At 53.1% G+C, this 16,081-nt stretch overlaps 1 protein-coding gene across 1 annotated transcript; it reads left to right on the top strand.

Moving 5' to 3' along the window:
• The first annotated feature begins 974 nt into the window (after positions 1–974).
• KIAA2013 (KIAA2013 ortholog) lies at positions 975–9,700 on the top strand. Its single transcript, XM_034672064.1, has 4 exons — positions 975–982; positions 3,559–4,514; positions 6,600–7,453; positions 9,022–9,700. Exons 1-4 carry the CDS (start codon positions 975–977, stop codon positions 9,037–9,039), a joined length of 1,836 nt encoding a protein of 611 aa, XP_034527955.1. The 3' UTR covers positions 9,040–9,700.
• Positions 9,701–16,081: the final 6,381 nt, after the last annotated feature.

The raw sequence follows: 16,081 nt of genomic DNA, 5'->3' as shown, positions 1-16,081 counted from the left end.
CAGGGGCTCCCTTCCCCCAACCCCTGAGGGGCAAAGGGTGAAGGGAGGGGGCGTGTCATGGGTGTTAATGAACAATACAGAGTAGTCCAGGCCTAGGTGCTGGGGGAAAGAGAAATCAGACTGTTTCAGCAAGGGAAATCCTCTACCAATTTGCTAAGTGGAAAAAAAGGACATACACTATGACCCTACTCAGTAAAAATATCCTCTCATGGATCCAATAGAGACAGTGCTAAAAGCAAATGACAGGCAAATGTTTGCAGTGATTATTTCCAGATTGTGGGATTGTATGTATCTATAATTACACATTATATATTACACGTATTACTTCCTGGTAGTTTTATTTTCTTATTTATATTTTTCACTGTTTTTACAATTTTTTGCAATTAATATATCCTATTTGTACAGTCCAAACAAAAGCAACATATGTTATTTTTAGAAGATAGGTAGAATCCCTGGGAACGTTGGAGATCATCTCATCATACAGAGATTTACTCTGTACAGATGGTAGAAGTAAGTGCAGAGGGACCCGGCAGTAACCTCAAGATCACAAGGCAAGTAAAGCGAAGAGGCATGAGTACAGTCCAGGTCTTCTGTCTCCCAACAGGGACCCAGGGTGGGGAGTTTCTGCAGCTGGGGACAGGATTTGGTGCCAGAATCCACCGGATGTTTTTGAATTCAGGAGGATGCAGGCTGAAATTCCAGATCCTTTGAGAAGGAAATGGAAGGATGAGCAGAGGGGTGGAGAATGAGCGTATGTTGGCTGGCTCAGTTTTCAAAGCTCTTTCTCGTTCTATGTTCACAACAGCCCTGTGAGTTGGGCAGTATTGCCCCGATTTGTGAAATAAGGAAACTGAGGACCAGAGAAGCGAAGCAACCGGCTCAACATCACACAGCTGATGCAGGAGCACGGTAACGGAGGCAACTTTAGAACCCGCTCGAACTTTTCCATTCGCTGGAATCCAAGGAGAACCTCTATGGTCAGGTACTGTGGACAGAAAAATTCCTTGGGCCAGGGGGGTTCCCGTGGTCCACATGCCCAGAGGCGGTGTGACTCAGGAGAGGCAATCCGTCTGGGAGGCTGCTGGCCTTCCCTGGAGAAAGGATTCACCCCGCCGAAGCCTGCCCTCCATTCCTTCCGTATCTCTTTCCTGCTCCCTTTGCCAAATTGCTGGAACTTGAACCTGGTCCAAACTTCATCCAAAAGGAGAGCCTGTCTCCTTAACCAGCCGTGACTGCTGCCCAGATGTTACTGCTGGTACGTGCTGCACGTGTTGTGAACAGTTTAAAGGCGCAGGACTCTGGTTTCCTGGGAAGTTGCAGGAAGGATGGCTGGCCCGGAGGGCAGTTGTCTGGTGCCAAGGGGTGGGGGTGCTTTTCTCACTTTCCTTGTCTTCTTTTATCCATTTTCTTGGCGGAGCCAAGGAATGGTGCTGGCCTCTGCCACACCCGGCCGCCAGCCGGCCCAAAGCCTCCTCCCCTTTCACACCCATCAGCTAGTTGGACTGGCACTTAGCCCCTTTAATAACAATAATGATAGGATTTCCAAGCTGTTCCGTTAAGTGAAAATAGAGAGATACATGTGTATATTGTATGCTACAATTTCGGTGAATGAAAAATCACAGTGGTCGCATCTAGGGAGAAGGACAGAATAACTGGGGTCGGGAGAGGGGAAGACATCCTTAGCACATTTAGAATCTGTAGAATAGGTAAAAATGGTGAATGGTTATTTTCAGCCAGGCAGTATGCTGAATTTATCACATGCCCACGTCACTGAAGTCTGAGAGCAATCCTACTCGGTTTTATAATCCCCACTTTATGGATGGAAAAACTGAGGCCCAGGGAAGTCAGTGGACTTGCTAGCAAGAGGTGAGGCCAAGATTCAAAGCCCAGAGAGCTGGTGCCAGGGTCCTCTGTACTCTTGACCCCTGGTTTTGTTGTGGCTCTGTTGCTGACCCTGGGCTGTGATTCCCCTGCTGGGGTGGGAGGGAGAGTGTCAAGGAGTTAAGAGCACAAAAAATGAGGCTTCCCTTTGACCCAGGAACCTGCTTCTAGGAATTGCTCCCCCTGAAACATTCACGTAATTGGGCCAAGGTACATCTCTATTACACAGTTGATTGTAATAGCAAATGTAATTATGTGGGTTTACGTTTACTGAACACTCACTATGTGTCATGCACCTTGCATTCCTTGCCTGCATTAGCTCATTTATTCCTCAAAAACACGACTGGCAGTTTCTCTCGTCATCCCCGTTTCACAGTTAGAATCAAGCCTGGTCCTTTGTTCTCACCACACTGTGCTACCCAAGGACTTCTGCCTTCCCAATGGGGTTGGATGGAGCCTGTCTTCCTAACAGTAGGTCATGGATTCCTGCACCCCCATGAACATATTCTGTGGGGTTTGTGAACCAGGAGGGAATTAAGAAGTGTGTTTATGGGGGTGGCTAGCTGGCTCTGTCGTAAGAGCGTATAACTCTTGATCTTGGGGTAGTGAGTTTATGCCCCACCTTGGGTATAGAGATTACTAAGAAAATAAATAAATTATTTTAAAAATTGTGTTTATGCTTTGATAATAACCTTGAAGGAAAAAAAAAGGTCACCATACTGTAGGATCACCTGGACAGGTACCTTCTCACAGGACGCTGGCACTCCAACTCGGCAAACACATCAGTGTCGGCTCACAGCCCACAGGGAGGCACCTTAAATGACCGTTTAATTTTCAACAACTGGGAAGCACTGTCTGGTTTTGGAACATCCTGAAACCAATGCGGAAACAATCTCCCCATTGTCCACCCCTGTGCTCATATTGAATTTTTTCCCCAGAAACAAAGCAAAATTTCCCTTTTGCATTGATGATTCACAATTTAAAGTCATTTTCAAATAATGAGACTTTAGTGTCTCATGTCATTTAATAAATTAAAACTCAGGGTGACATCAAAAGGACAACTTGGTGTGGGAGAGAAATGGACACTCTTGGGTGGGATTTGTGTCTCTATATGCTGTACATGCAGCCAGACAGGTCTGGAAGAGTTGTCAATAAAATATTTCCTAAAAAGTCTAGTTACAGTGGTTACTTTCCTCTTTTTCTTTCTTTCCTTCCTTCCTTCCTTCCTTCCTTCCTTCCTTCCTTCCTTCCTTCCTTCCTTCTTTTTTCCTTTCTTCTCTACTAAGTTTTTTTGCAGGGAGGATCGCCCTTTTTACAGAAAAGTTTCCTTCTTATTTTTTTTCACTCTTAGGGCTGTTGAATCCATCAGTAGCAAACGGGGCCCAACACGTGGTCGGTTTGGCAGGCTCAGTATTTTTTTTTTTTACAAGCGAGTTGGATGCTTCCACTCTTCCACCCCTCCCCCAAACCCCAGCCCTCCCTGGGCCTTCGCTCTATCAGCCCGGGATCCGAAGGTCCAGCCCCCGCGGCTGCAGCCGAGTCCTCGCCGTGGCTCCGCCCCCTTCTCTCTGGCCCGCCCCTGTCTCTTCCCTCCGCCCCCTCCTTTCTCGTGTGTCGCAAAAGACCCGGTGGCACTTGACGGCCGGTGTTGTTTGACGGCCGGGGACAACCGAGAAGGAGGAGGAAGCAGCGTTGGCTGCTGCTGCTGCGGCGGCTGCTGCGGGGGCCGGGGTGGGCGCCGCGATCCGGGCCGGGGAGTGAGGCGCGGGCGGCCGGGCCGGTGGGCTGGGCGGGGCCNGAGGCGGCCACCCGCGCTTGGCGCGGCCTGCGGGAGCGCGGCGAGGCTGTCCCGCTGGGCCCTGGAGTGCCGGCCCTGGTGGCCAACGGCTTCCTGGCGCTGGACGTGGCCGCCAACAGGCTGTGGGTGACTCCTGGAGAACGAGAGCCCGCGGTGGCGCCGGACTTCGTGCCCTTCGTGCAGCTGCGTCCGCTCAGTGCGCTCTCCGAAGCGGGAGAGTCGGTGCTGCTTCTCCGTGAAGGGCTGCTGCGCCGAGTGCGTTGCCTGCAGCTTGGGACCTCGGGTCCCGGCCCTGCGGGCGCGGTTCCCGGGCCCGCCTCGGCCTCCGGCCTGGTCACAGGATCCGGCCGCGACTGCGTGCTGCTGCAAGAGGACTTTCTGGCGCACCGGCGCCGACCCCACGTCTATCTGCAGCGTATTCAGCTCAACAATCCCACGGAGCGGGTGGCCGCGCTGCAGACTGTGGGGCCCACTGCCGGCCCGGTCCCCAGAGCCTTCACCAGTACCCTGGAGAAGGTGGGAGATCATCAGTTCCTTCTCTACTCAGGCCGGTCCCCGCCTTTTCCCACGGGGCTGGTGCACCTGGTGGTGGTGGCCGCCAAGAAGCTAGTGAACCGGCTCCAAGTGGCTCCCAAGACACAGCTGGACGAGACAGTGTTGTGGGTGGTGCATGTTTCAGGCCCCATTAGCCCCCAGGTGCTCAAAAGCAAAGCAGCCAAGGAGCTCAAGGTGCTCCAGGATTTGGCCCGAAAGGAAATGCTGGAGCTCTTGGAGATGCCAGCGGCTGAACTGCTTCAGGACCACCAGCGCCTCTGGGCTCAGCTCTTCAGCCCAGGTGAGGCCTGGCCAGTTCTTGGTCCACAGTCCACACCTTACACCAGGGTGTACACGGTCCACCCTGGAAATACCCGCTAAAGTATGCAGAGGTGACAGTGAAAGGGAGTAGTGGGGTGGTTAAAGGGGGCTTGGCCCTTGACATGGGGCTGACTCTCTGCTCTACCACTTAGTATCTGTGTGACCTTGGACCAGGTAACTGATCTCCACGGGCTGTATTCAATAATAACAGGAGCACTGACCTCAGAGGGCTTTTGTGAGATTCTAGTGAAAGAATGAGCGTGAAAGACAGGTCTGACTGTTACTCGTTCTTGTAGATGAGAACTGATTTGGAGAATGGATGTCGGGGTCGGTTTTTAAAGGATAAATCAACAGAGAGGCCTGGCTGTCCCCAGATTCTTTCCTCAGTCCCCCACAGTCTGGCTGGTGACAGGCATGGGCTTTTTTCTTATTTTTTAAAAGTGAACTCTGTGCCCATCGTGGGGCTTGGACACATGGCCCTGAGATCAAGAGTCACATGCCCCAGGCGCCCCCAAGGCAGGGGTCCCGCTAGGCTGAAGTGTGCCTTGGCCAGAGTGGCTGCACCTTTTCACTGGGAGGGAATGGAACCTCTTCCTCGGCAGGTTGGAATGGGCAGGTCAAATGAAAACTTCTTTCCCCCGTTGACAGTTGAAATAAAGGAAATCCTATTCTGGAGGAGAGAGAGAGTTTGGTTTCCAGGGTGCTTGTTGTCTAAATCCTTATACTTAGTTGCTCAACGTGTGTTTAATTCACTCAGCAAGTATTGATTGAATCTTGCCAGGGACTGTTCTCTCCACACGAGGGATACAGAAGTGAATAGAACGAAGTTTCTGTTCTCAGGGTGCTTGCTTAAATTCTGGATGGGAGGAAGGCGCTACTAGAAAAAGTGAAAATCTGAATAAACAAGATAACTTTTTAGAATAAAAAGTTCTGTCAAGTTGAAAGTATGTGTTGGAGGGTGACGGGGTGAGGGGAAGAGTGGGGTGGGGCCTCTGTTTAGCTCCAGTTGTCAGGGAGGCCTCTCTGAGGAGGAAGCACCTAGCTAAGACCTGAACAGCAAGAAACCAGCTGAGTGATCGTGTGCAGGGAGCCAGCAGGTCAGAGGCCCGAAGGCAGGAGCGGGTGTGGTTGAAGCCAGTGTGGCTGGCAGGTTGCATGCAAGGGAAGGGTGGTGATGGCCAGATCCGGAAGCGCCTGGTAGACCTTGGTGGGAATGGTGAATTTGCTTCTATTTGGGATGGAAAACCGAGCAGAGACATCAGGAGCTGTACATTGTTAAAGCTCCCTCTGGCTGCTCTGTGCAGAGTGTAGACTAAGGGGGCAAAAGTGGGACACGGAGAACCAATACGAGGATTTTGCAGGAGCCCAGGTGAAAGAGGAGGGTGGCTGGGATCAGAACTGTGGCCACTCTGTGGAGACAAAGGGAACGGCTTCTGCTACTTTCGGAGATGGTGCCACCAGGACTTGGCATGCACTGGGCGTGGGGCGTGAGAATTTGAGAGGGACTGCTAAATTTGTGGGGAGTGCTCGAGCAAGTGTCCAGAGATAACCTGGGGAAGGATTGGTTTGGGGTTGGAAGAGTTCAAACCATGTCAGGTTCAAAATGCCTGCCAGGCATCCAGGTGGAGACACCCAACGGGCGGTTAGCTGTTGGAGTCTAGAATTCATACAGATTTGGGAGATGGGGTGTTCGGATGTTATTTAAAGCTCCAGGAGTGGAGAACGGGTGTTAGCGAGGAGCAGGCTGAGACGGGCCAGGGCGCCGATGACAGGCTTTTGGAGGCAGAGGGCTGGACTTTTCACCTGCCACCATGTTCTGGCCCCGTTTGTGTTCTGCACGCTGGCAGGAGGCCCCACTTCGAACAGGATTTTCGGTTTGGGGCCCACAGGGTCAAGCCGGTCATATGTGGGAGCCAGGCAGGATGACTTTCTCCCCTCCTCAGGGGAGACTGGAGCTGCCACGGACCTCCCTAGGGGCCAAAGCTTCCTTCTCTGCTGTTCTTCAGGTCATGACCTCAGTCTGCCGGCCTCACTGTTCCTCCTTAACGCGCTCCGTTTGTTACAGGTGTGGAAATGAAGAAGATCACGGACGCTCACACCCCGTCGGGCCTGACCGTGAACCTGACGCTATACTACATGCTCTCTTGCTCGCCAGCCCCCCTGCTCAGCCCCAGCCTGAGCCACCGGGAGCGCGACCAGATGGAGTCGACGCTCAACTACGAAGACCACTGCTTCAGCGGCCACGCCACCATGCACGCCGAGAACCTGTGGCCGGGCCACCCATCCTCGGTGCAGCAGATCCTGCAGCTCTCCGACCTGTGGAGGCTGACCCTGCAGAAGCGGGGCTGCAAGGGGCTGGCGAGGGTCGGCGCCCCGGGCATCCTGCAGGGCATGGTGCTCAGCTTCGGGGGGCTGCAGTTCACGGAGAACCACCTCCAGTTCCAGGCTGACCCCGACGTGCTGCACAACAGCTACGCCCTGCACGGCATCCGCTACAAGAACGACCACATCAACCTGGCCGTGCTCGCGGACCCCGGGGGCAAGCCGTACCTGCACGTGTCCGTGGAGTCGCGCGGCCAGCCCGTCAAGATCTACGCGTGCGAGGCGGGCTGTCTGGAGGAGCCCGTGGAGCTGACCTCGGCGCCCCAGGGCCACACGTTCCCGGTCATGGTGACACAGCCCATCACGCCGCTGCTCTACATTTCCACCGACCTCACGCACCTGCAGGACCTGCGCCACACGCTGCACCTCAAGGCCATCTTGGCCCACGATGAGCACATGGCCCAGCAGGACCCTGGGCTGCCCTTCCTCTTCTGGTTCAGCGTGGCCTCCCTCATCACCCTCTTCCACCTGTTCCTCTTCAAGCTCATCTACAATGAGTACTGTGGGCCTGGGGCCAAGCCCCTCTTCAGGAGTAAGGTATAAAGCCGCCTGTCTTCAGAGCCCGAGGCCCCGGCCTGGTGTTCTGTCCTGAGGCCGGCACAGGGGAGGGCCCGGGTGGTACTGGGGTCCCCCTTTTTTTTTTTTTTTTAAGATTTTATTTATTTATTTGACAGAGATAGAGACAGCCAGCGAGAGACAGAACACAAGCAGGGGGAGTGGGAGAGGAAGAAGCAGGCTCATAGCAGAGGAGCCTGATGTGGGGCTCGATCCCATAACGCCGGGATCACGCCCTGAGCCCAAGGTAGACGCTTAACCACTGTGCCACCCAGGCGCCCCTGGGGTCCCCTTCTAAGCCAGTACCCTCCACCCGCAACACAGAGAGGAGTGAGTGTGTTTAGAGAGGGTATCAAAAAGTGACTTCTAAGGAGATCGTAGGAAGGGACAGTGGTGGGTAGCTGAATCTGCTGGCCTCCCATCGACAGTCTCTTCCCTGCCCCGGTAAATCGCAGCATTTACAAATAATTGCAGCAAACCCCCAGGCTGACCCCAGCCTCCATCTAAGCTGCAGAGAGGACCCCTGTCGTCAGCCCCGAGGGGCCTGTTCACTGCCTCTCGCCATGGGCCAGCTAAGGGGGTCATCTTGTCAGTGCCAGCCATGATCCTTCCCCTCCTTTCCTGAAACATCTGTGCCCCCAGGAAGCCGTCCCTTTGAGCGTGGCCCTTGTGGGACCCTCGGCCGGAATGTGTCTTGGGGATCAGGCTCAGTCTTGGGGAGGCCGCCTCGTCTGCCCTGCCAGCCAGCCCTCTGCTTTCTCGCTGCCAGGATTTCCCGGGAGAGGGAACAGAACAGAGTCCATTATTGGCAGTCACAGGAGAAAGTTCCTCAGGGGGAGCTGGGCTTGCTTCCCTTTCTCTCCTGTCTTCTTGTCAGGCCAGTGAGTGGACAGACACATTAGCTCTCGATCTGTGCTCGCAGCAGTTCAGGAGCCTGAGCCAACTCAGGAGAAATGCCTCATTACCTCCACAGGGGCTTCGTGCCCTCTGGTTTCTGGTTCCTGGTTCCTGGCCCGAGGCCAGGTGGAGAAGTAGCACCCAGCCTGAAGGAGTGGGAGAGAAGGGTGGGCAGCAGGTCTGAGCTCCGAGCCTGAAGAACAAGGGGAAAGTCAGATGAAAAAGAAATCTTCCCGAGCTGTAATAGACCGGGTGCTAAATTTGCACTGCGTGGGTCTGACAGCCTCCGTGAGGTAGGCAGGCTGCTTTTCCCTGCTGCTTCCGGCGTAGACCCATGTGCCCGTAGTTCCCCACCTGATCCGGGAGGGGCAAGCCAAACCCCTAATTTGGGGTTGCTACCCCCTGTCTCTCCATTTCCTCGGGCTCGAGCCGGGCCTCGGCGGAGGAGAGCCCGGTGAACACCGCACTGGCCTGCGAAGCTGTCCGGGCCACAGACTCCACGGTGGCTGTGGCACGTCCCTGGGTCAGGAGCCTCTGCAGAGCCTGGGGGGTGGGGGCACCAGGTCCTCTCGGTCACCTGCTTCCCCTGGTAGTTGTGTCGCTTCCACGGGGTTGGTGGTGAAGAATAACAGCTTGTTTTGTTAATTGCACAGGAGGATCCCAGCGTGTGAGCGCACCAACAGCCCTGCTTTCAGCCCGGTCTGCACAAGACGCCCAGCACCGACAGTCCTGCTGCACGAACAAGGGAGCCTTTGAAAGCACCCACCCTTTTGTGCCTTGTTGGGGACACCAGTGACGCAGAGCGCGTGTGGAGGTTCAGGAGTTGGCATCGGGGAGCGGGAGGGGAGGGCCAGTGGACTTTTTGTAAGCTTTCGACTCAATAAAATGAACCTAGATGGAAAATACTTGAAATTGAACTCACTCCTTCCACTCCTCCCCCCTTCTGTCCCAGGACATAGACCCTCTTTTGAAAAGACTTGTCTAGGAGAAATTGTGTTCTATTCCTAATTTAATGTGTTCTTTCTCGACTGAATTTTTAATTTATTGTTGTTGAGATTTGGCTGGACAGCTTTCGCATCCGCTTGAGACAGTGAGTCGCAGAAGTGAACTTCAACCGACACCGCCCCGCCTGTGCTGGGGGCGTGGGTCTCGGCTCGTCCCCGGGTTTGCACACTGTCTCTTTCTTATCAGGAGCCTGTGGAGGTCTGTGCTTTTGTACTGCTGGGCTTTAGGGGAGGTATTTAACTTTCTAGTGATTGATGATTGTCGGGTTTTGAAATACCAAAGCTTCTTTTTTGTTCTGTTTTTAAATAAATCTCTTTCAAACTTCCATGACCGGTTTGTGTGTGGTTGAAACCCGGAGACATGGGGTCTTCCTTCATCGCCAGGCTTTTGGGTGGCAACTGAATCAGAAGGGCCAGCTGCCTGCCGTAATTGTTGCCCCGCATCTAATTCTTCTCAGAAGATGTGGAGGCCGCCACCTCACCGCTCCCCTGGGGGGCTCACTGGGTCACTGAAGCCACTGCTGCAGTGTTGGTCTCAGTGTCTCGGGTGCAGCAGCCCCGCTCACCAGGGAAGCCTGGTCACCTCGCCACCAGCTGAATGTTGCCCAAAACCGTGGGCCGGGAGACAGCGCAAACAGACATGTCCAGCTTGACCCTGAGTCCCCCTGGCTCCACACACCTCCGCCTTCCGCTCTGGGCAGCCAAGAGCTCAGAGGTGCCCTCCTCGCCCACCCAAGAGTCATTGGCGGGCCTACCCATATAGGGGAGCAGGAACCTTGGGGGTGCCGTTGAGTGTGTGGTTTAGGGTGTGGCGTGCCCTGCAGTCGTACGTGAAACTGGAAAGTGCCGGAGGAGAGCCGCACTTCACAGTCCCACCCCCCTGCTTAGCTTGGGACCCGACCTCCTGGAGGCTCTGGGAAACGGGAAAAATAAACCCAAGGTCCCCAGTCGAGAAATATTGCCTGACGGCCTAGAATCGCAATAAAGGACTTGTGAGCAACGGCATCGGGTGATCACCGCGTGCTGGGGACTGTCCATGGGTGGGCCTCCGCCGGAGGAGGGGAAGATCGGGTTAGAGAGTGGAGGAAGCCCCCTGGGGCGGGGAGGCCGCCAGGCCACGGAGGCTGTGGAGGCCTGGGAGGGCTCAGTGCCAGGCTGCAGTGCAGTGCGGCTCCATCCGCCTCCCCCATCCCTGGCGGCTTCCTCCCCTGAGCAACCTTTGCTCCCCTCAGCGAAGGCATCAGCAGCCCGCCCCAAGAATGACAGCTGTCTGCCGGGAACACGGGCCACCCTCACAGGGAGGGAATGCAGGCGGCCTCAGCTGGGGCAGGCCCGGCGCTCAGCCAGTAAGGCCTCTCGGGAGGGATGCACGGAGGCTTCACCGAGGAACCCTAACCTGCACTGTGGGCCCCCGGGGGTGTGCAAGCCCCTCGGGAGCTTCCCAGGTGTCACCTGAACCTGGTTCCTGTTCCCAGAGGGCAGAGAGGGACCGATGACAAGGCAGGCCACTGCAGGTGGGTAGATGGCAGGTGCAATAAGGACATTGGGGGCACCTGGTTGGTTCCATCGGTGAAGGGGCTGCCTTCGGCTCAGGTCATGATCTCCTGGTCCTGGGATCGAGCCCCACATCGGGCTCTCTGCTCAGGGGGGAGCCTGCTTCTCCCTCTGCCTGCCGCTCCCCCTGCTTGTGCACATGCTCTCTCTCTCCCTGACAAATAAATAAAATTTTAAAATCTTAAAAAAAAGAAGGAAACTTACCTGTGAGGTTTTTCTGGGCGTGGCCAGCCGAGGGGATCCCTGCACCCACCCACCTGCACCTTAAAGCTTCTTGAGGACTTCCCCGTCTGCAGACTCGAGCTCCGTCACCAACGCAGGGTGGGGTCCTTGGAGCAGCCTGGGGAGCAGGAAAGGCACTCAGACCCCACATCCAGGGAGGCGGTGAGGAGCCTCTGAAGTCATGGGCGGTCCCATCCTCTCGGCAACCGTTCTCCGCCCCCTCTCCCCTCCTCTCAGCCCACTTCTCACTGGCAGCGGCAGCCAGCAGCTCTGCACAGATGCGAGTACCCGACAGCACCTTGCGTAGCTTCTGTCTTCCCTTCGGGAAGCTGCCCCCACTGGTGTGTGCGGGGCCTCCAAGCAGGCGAAGACTAACATTTCTTGGGGAGCCCTTCACCTGTGGGAGACGAGCCAGTGGACAAATGCTGCCACCTGTCCCTGGGTGGACAGATCTGGGATGCTCGCTGTGCAGCCCAGAAGGCCGGCAGGGGGTTGGCCCCACGGCTCGCGATGGGGGGAAGGCCATAAGCTCCCTTGACTGGGTTTCCCTCCACTCATTTGACCCTACCGCAGTCTCCTGCCCCTGGCCCCTGGGACCTCGCCCCAAATCGGCTACCTGCGCACGAGCTCCTGCCCCAGACTAGGACTCCGACCACGAGGCCCGCAGCTCCTCTGGGAGAGGGTTTTTCCAAAAGGGAGCTGGACTCTCCCAAGGGCATTGTTATGGGCTGAATGTGTCCCCCCAAAACTTGACATGTTGAAATGCTACCCCCCAGTGTGGTGGTGTTTGGAGGGGGCCCTGTGGAAGATGACTAGGTCATGTGGGTGGAGGCCCCCCGAATGGGATTAGTGCCCTAATAAGAGGGACCCCAGCGAGCACCCTCGTCCTCTCCCGGGTGTGAGGTGAGGCACAATGCGTGATAAGGTTAGAGAGTTGGGGTTTATGGATCTTACTTTTTATCGATATTTATTGGGGTTATTGATCTTTAACTTCTTTTCTCCCCCCTCCCCCACGATCCGTATCTTTGACTTCTAAAGGCAAAGGGTGGGTAGGCTCAGCCCTAACTCATGGCAATGACAACATCACAGGTGACAATTTCTCCCATGGACATACCACATCCTCTTCCCTCCTTATTGTTATAATTTTAGCCAATCTTTACAACTTCCCCCAAAACCAAGGGAGGACAGTTTATCACCTGTTTCAGAAAAGTAGAAACTGAGACTGGGTGAAAGAGAGTGACTTGTCAAAGCTCAAAGGGAGGTCACCATTGCAGGATTGAGGCTCTCCCACTGACAGGGTAATAACCACCTCTGTTCACAGGTAAATCATAGCTCCTGGATGCCCAACCACCTTAGGGATCGATGTGACCATTCTGTGGGTGTCCTGAGAGGTGACAAAACAGGATGGTGAGCTCAGGAGAAAGGCTGTGGATTCTCTCAAAATAAAACTTTGTGATGGGGCGCCTGGGTGGCTCAGTCGATGAAGCGTCTGCCTTCAGCTCAGGTCATGATCCAAGGTCCTGAGATCTAGCCCCACATCGGGGCTCCCTGCTCAGCCGGGAGTCTGCTTCTCCTTCTCCCTCTGCTGTGTTCTCTCTCTGTCAAATAAAGAAATAAAACCTTTAGGGGCGCCTGGGTGGCATAGCGGTTAAGCGTCTGCCTTCGGCTCAGGGCGTGATCCTGGCGTTATGGGATCGAGCCCCACATCAGGCTCCTCTGTTATGAGCCTGCTTCTTCCTCTCCCACTCCCCCTGCTTGTGTTCCCTTCTCTCACTGGCTGTCTCTATCTCTGTCGAATAAATAAATAAAATCTTTAAAAAAAAAAAAAGAAATAAAACCTTTAAAAAATAAATTAAAAAAACACAAGAACAAAAACTTCATGAAAAGGCAATTAAAGAGCGTTTTTGGGGAAGGGAACTGGGTATAAAAGAGTCAGCAGCGGGCCGGGAGTTAGGGGACCTGGTTCCCTTTGCAGCTCGGTCATTATCATCATGCAACCTCAAACAAGTGAGGTAAGCGTTTACACTGCAGGTTCCCACGCGTAAAATGGGTCTAATAGCACCTTCCAACCTCATAAGCTGGTCAGGAAGTCCCACTAAATAAATGACTGTGCATGAATGTGCTTTGATAAATTCAAAAATCTACCCACACAGGGGATGGTTTGTACTGAATACCTGGAGGCAAAACAATGCAGCCCAGGGCTCCTCAACCCACGGACTGAATTCAGAGGGGCTGCAAAGGCGGATCGGAAATTCATCTTTATTTTCACTACCTCTAACCGAAATTTAGCATCTCCGCCCATGATTAACTTCGGCATCTAGGTCGTTGTCACAAATAGAAATCATAGCGTTCATGTCCCGTTACGGTTGCTGCAGAGACCTTGAAATACTGGTCATGTTGATCTTGACTTTGAAATTATGGAAATCATTAGACATGCCACTTGATCCTAGTATTTAATCTATTAATGAAGAAACACATGCTACTGCTCACAAATTTGTTTTAAAAATATATTTAGGGGCGGGGCGCTTGGATGGCTCAGTCAGTTAAGCGTCTGCCTTCCGCTCAGGTCATGATCTTGGGGTCCTGGGATCCCCCGAGTCAGGCTTCCCGCTCAGTGGGGAGTCTGCTTCTCCCTTTGCCCCTTCCCCCCCATGCTCTCTCTCTCTTTCTTAAATAAATAAAATCTTTAAAAATATATATATTAAATATTTAATATATAGTATATTTTATATTTATATATTATAATATATATTAATAACATATATTAAATATATATTTAAAATAAAAAATATATATATATATTTAGGGGCACCTGGCTCACTCAGTGGAGCATATGACTTGATCTCAGGGTTGTAAGTTTGGGCCCCATATTGGGTGTAGAGATTACTTAAAAATAACATCTTTTTTTTTAAGGCAATTTTTTTTTTTACTAGCTATATACAACCTCACTGTTTTTTTTTTCTTTTTTAAAAGATTTTATTTATTTATTTGAGAGAGAGAAAGCACAAGCCGGGGGAGGAGCAGAGAGAGAGGGAGAAGCAGGCTCCCCACTGAGCAGGGAGCCCGATGTGGGGCTCGATCCCAGGACTCTGGGATCATGACCCCAGCCAAAGGCAGACACTTCACCGACTGAGCCACCCAGTTGTCCCTTAAAAATAAAATCTTAAATTAAAAAAATATATATATATATTTAAAACTTTAAAATTATGGCTCATGTTTAACACACACAAATAGGCCAAATGGGAGATAAATAGATAGATATGAGAGAAGGCTTACGATGGGAATTGGCTCATGAAATTATGGAGGTTGAGGAGCCCCACGATCTGTCATCTGCAGATGAAGACCCAGGAAAGCCGGCGGTGTCTAAGTGGAAATTGGGGTCAAGAACCAGGAGCTGATGTCCAAAGGCAGATGTGTCCCAGCTCTAGCAGAAAAGAGCCCCTTTGCTCTTCCTCTACCTTTGTGTTCTACTCAGGCCCTCAACGGGTTGGGTGAGGCCCACCCACTTGGGAAGGACAACCTACTCAGTCCATTGATTCAGACACTAGCCTCTTCCAGAAACACCCTCACAGACACACCCAGAAATGACATTTTACCAGCTCTGGGGGCATCTCTTAGCCCAGACAAACGGACACCAAAAGTCAATCAGCACAGTGACCAGTTAGTTCAGATTTAGTATTTTTATGAACTCATAGATTTAAATAGATTGGAGATGTCTTGATCCTTTGACTCTATGAATCTTCTTGACAGTTCATCGATATCATCTTTGGCTTTCGAGAGCCTCTGCAAGGTGGGCCTATTTCCCGGCTCACGCCTGCACTCTCCATTTCTCCAAGGAACCCCCTTCCTTGGACCAGGGAATGACATTTGGAGACTATAATCTGGGTGCTTGGGGTGCTCATTACACTGGGTTGTTTTTGCCAACAAGTTTAAAACCCCTGCCCTCAGAGCCCAGAGACGGCACTGGCCGCCAGCATTTAATTCTGACTGACCCCAGCCGGCAAGTGAGGAGCAGTTTGCTGGGGAGAAAGAAAGGAAAATGACCCTCCCAGGGCTTGAATGTGGCCCCGGACAACGTGAGCCGGCTCCTTGGTGAGCTGTAGACTCAGACCACACTGAGTGCCGGCCTGCCTCCAAAGTCACTTCATTTCTACAAATAAGGAGATCTCAAGGAGTAGTTTCCAAAGTTGTGACTCCCCAAGCAGGGGGAAGCAGGGTCCTTTTATTAGAGTTTGGGATGAATCTTTAGAGAGGGACTGTAATATTATAATGAAGCTGAGGTTCCTGTGGGCACTTTCTGACTCACCTGGACAGGTATGGTTCCCAGACGTTTCTTTTCCTGTTTCCGCAACTTGTTAGTTTCTAAAAAATGAAATTGCCAGGCAGAAGCTTCTTGGAGTTTCCTGAGTTCAGGAGGTCAGTTCTGAGTTCAGCGGGTCAAGAGGTCTCCCTGGTGACAAATGGGGGGACCAGCAGAGCAGGGCTGGACTGAGGGCGGCTGCCTCAGGCACCCTGAGCCTGGGCCATGGTCATCTACGCAAAGGGAGATCAAGGTGCACCTGGGTGGCTCAGTCGGTTAAGCCACCTACTCTTGGTTTTGGCTCAGGTCATGATCTCAGGGTCGTGAGACTGAGCCCTGCATTGGGCTCCGTGCTCAGTGTGGAGTCTGCTTGTGACTCTCTCTCCCTTTTCCTCTACCCCTTCCCTCCTCTCTCTAATAAATAAATAAATCTTAAAAGGGGGGGGCATCAAAAGGGCCTAGGAAGGGGTTATCCCACAGCCACAAGCAAGGGAGAGCTGGCCTAGGAGGTGGAGACACTCAAGGAGGGAACTTCGGGATGGATTCCCTCCCTCCTTTGCTGGTCAAACACTGCTAGTTTTCTTTTCCAGGATTCACTCCCTCCCTCCTGGAATCTCACACCATTAGCAGGGC

Source organism: Ailuropoda melanoleuca, chromosome 11 (assembly GCF_002007445.2).
Source record: "Ailuropoda melanoleuca isolate Jingjing chromosome 11, ASM200744v2, whole genome shotgun sequence".
NCBI lineage: Eukaryota > Metazoa > Chordata > Mammalia > Carnivora > Ursidae > Ailuropoda > Ailuropoda melanoleuca.
This window is presented reverse-complemented; position numbering and strand designations above follow the sequence as displayed.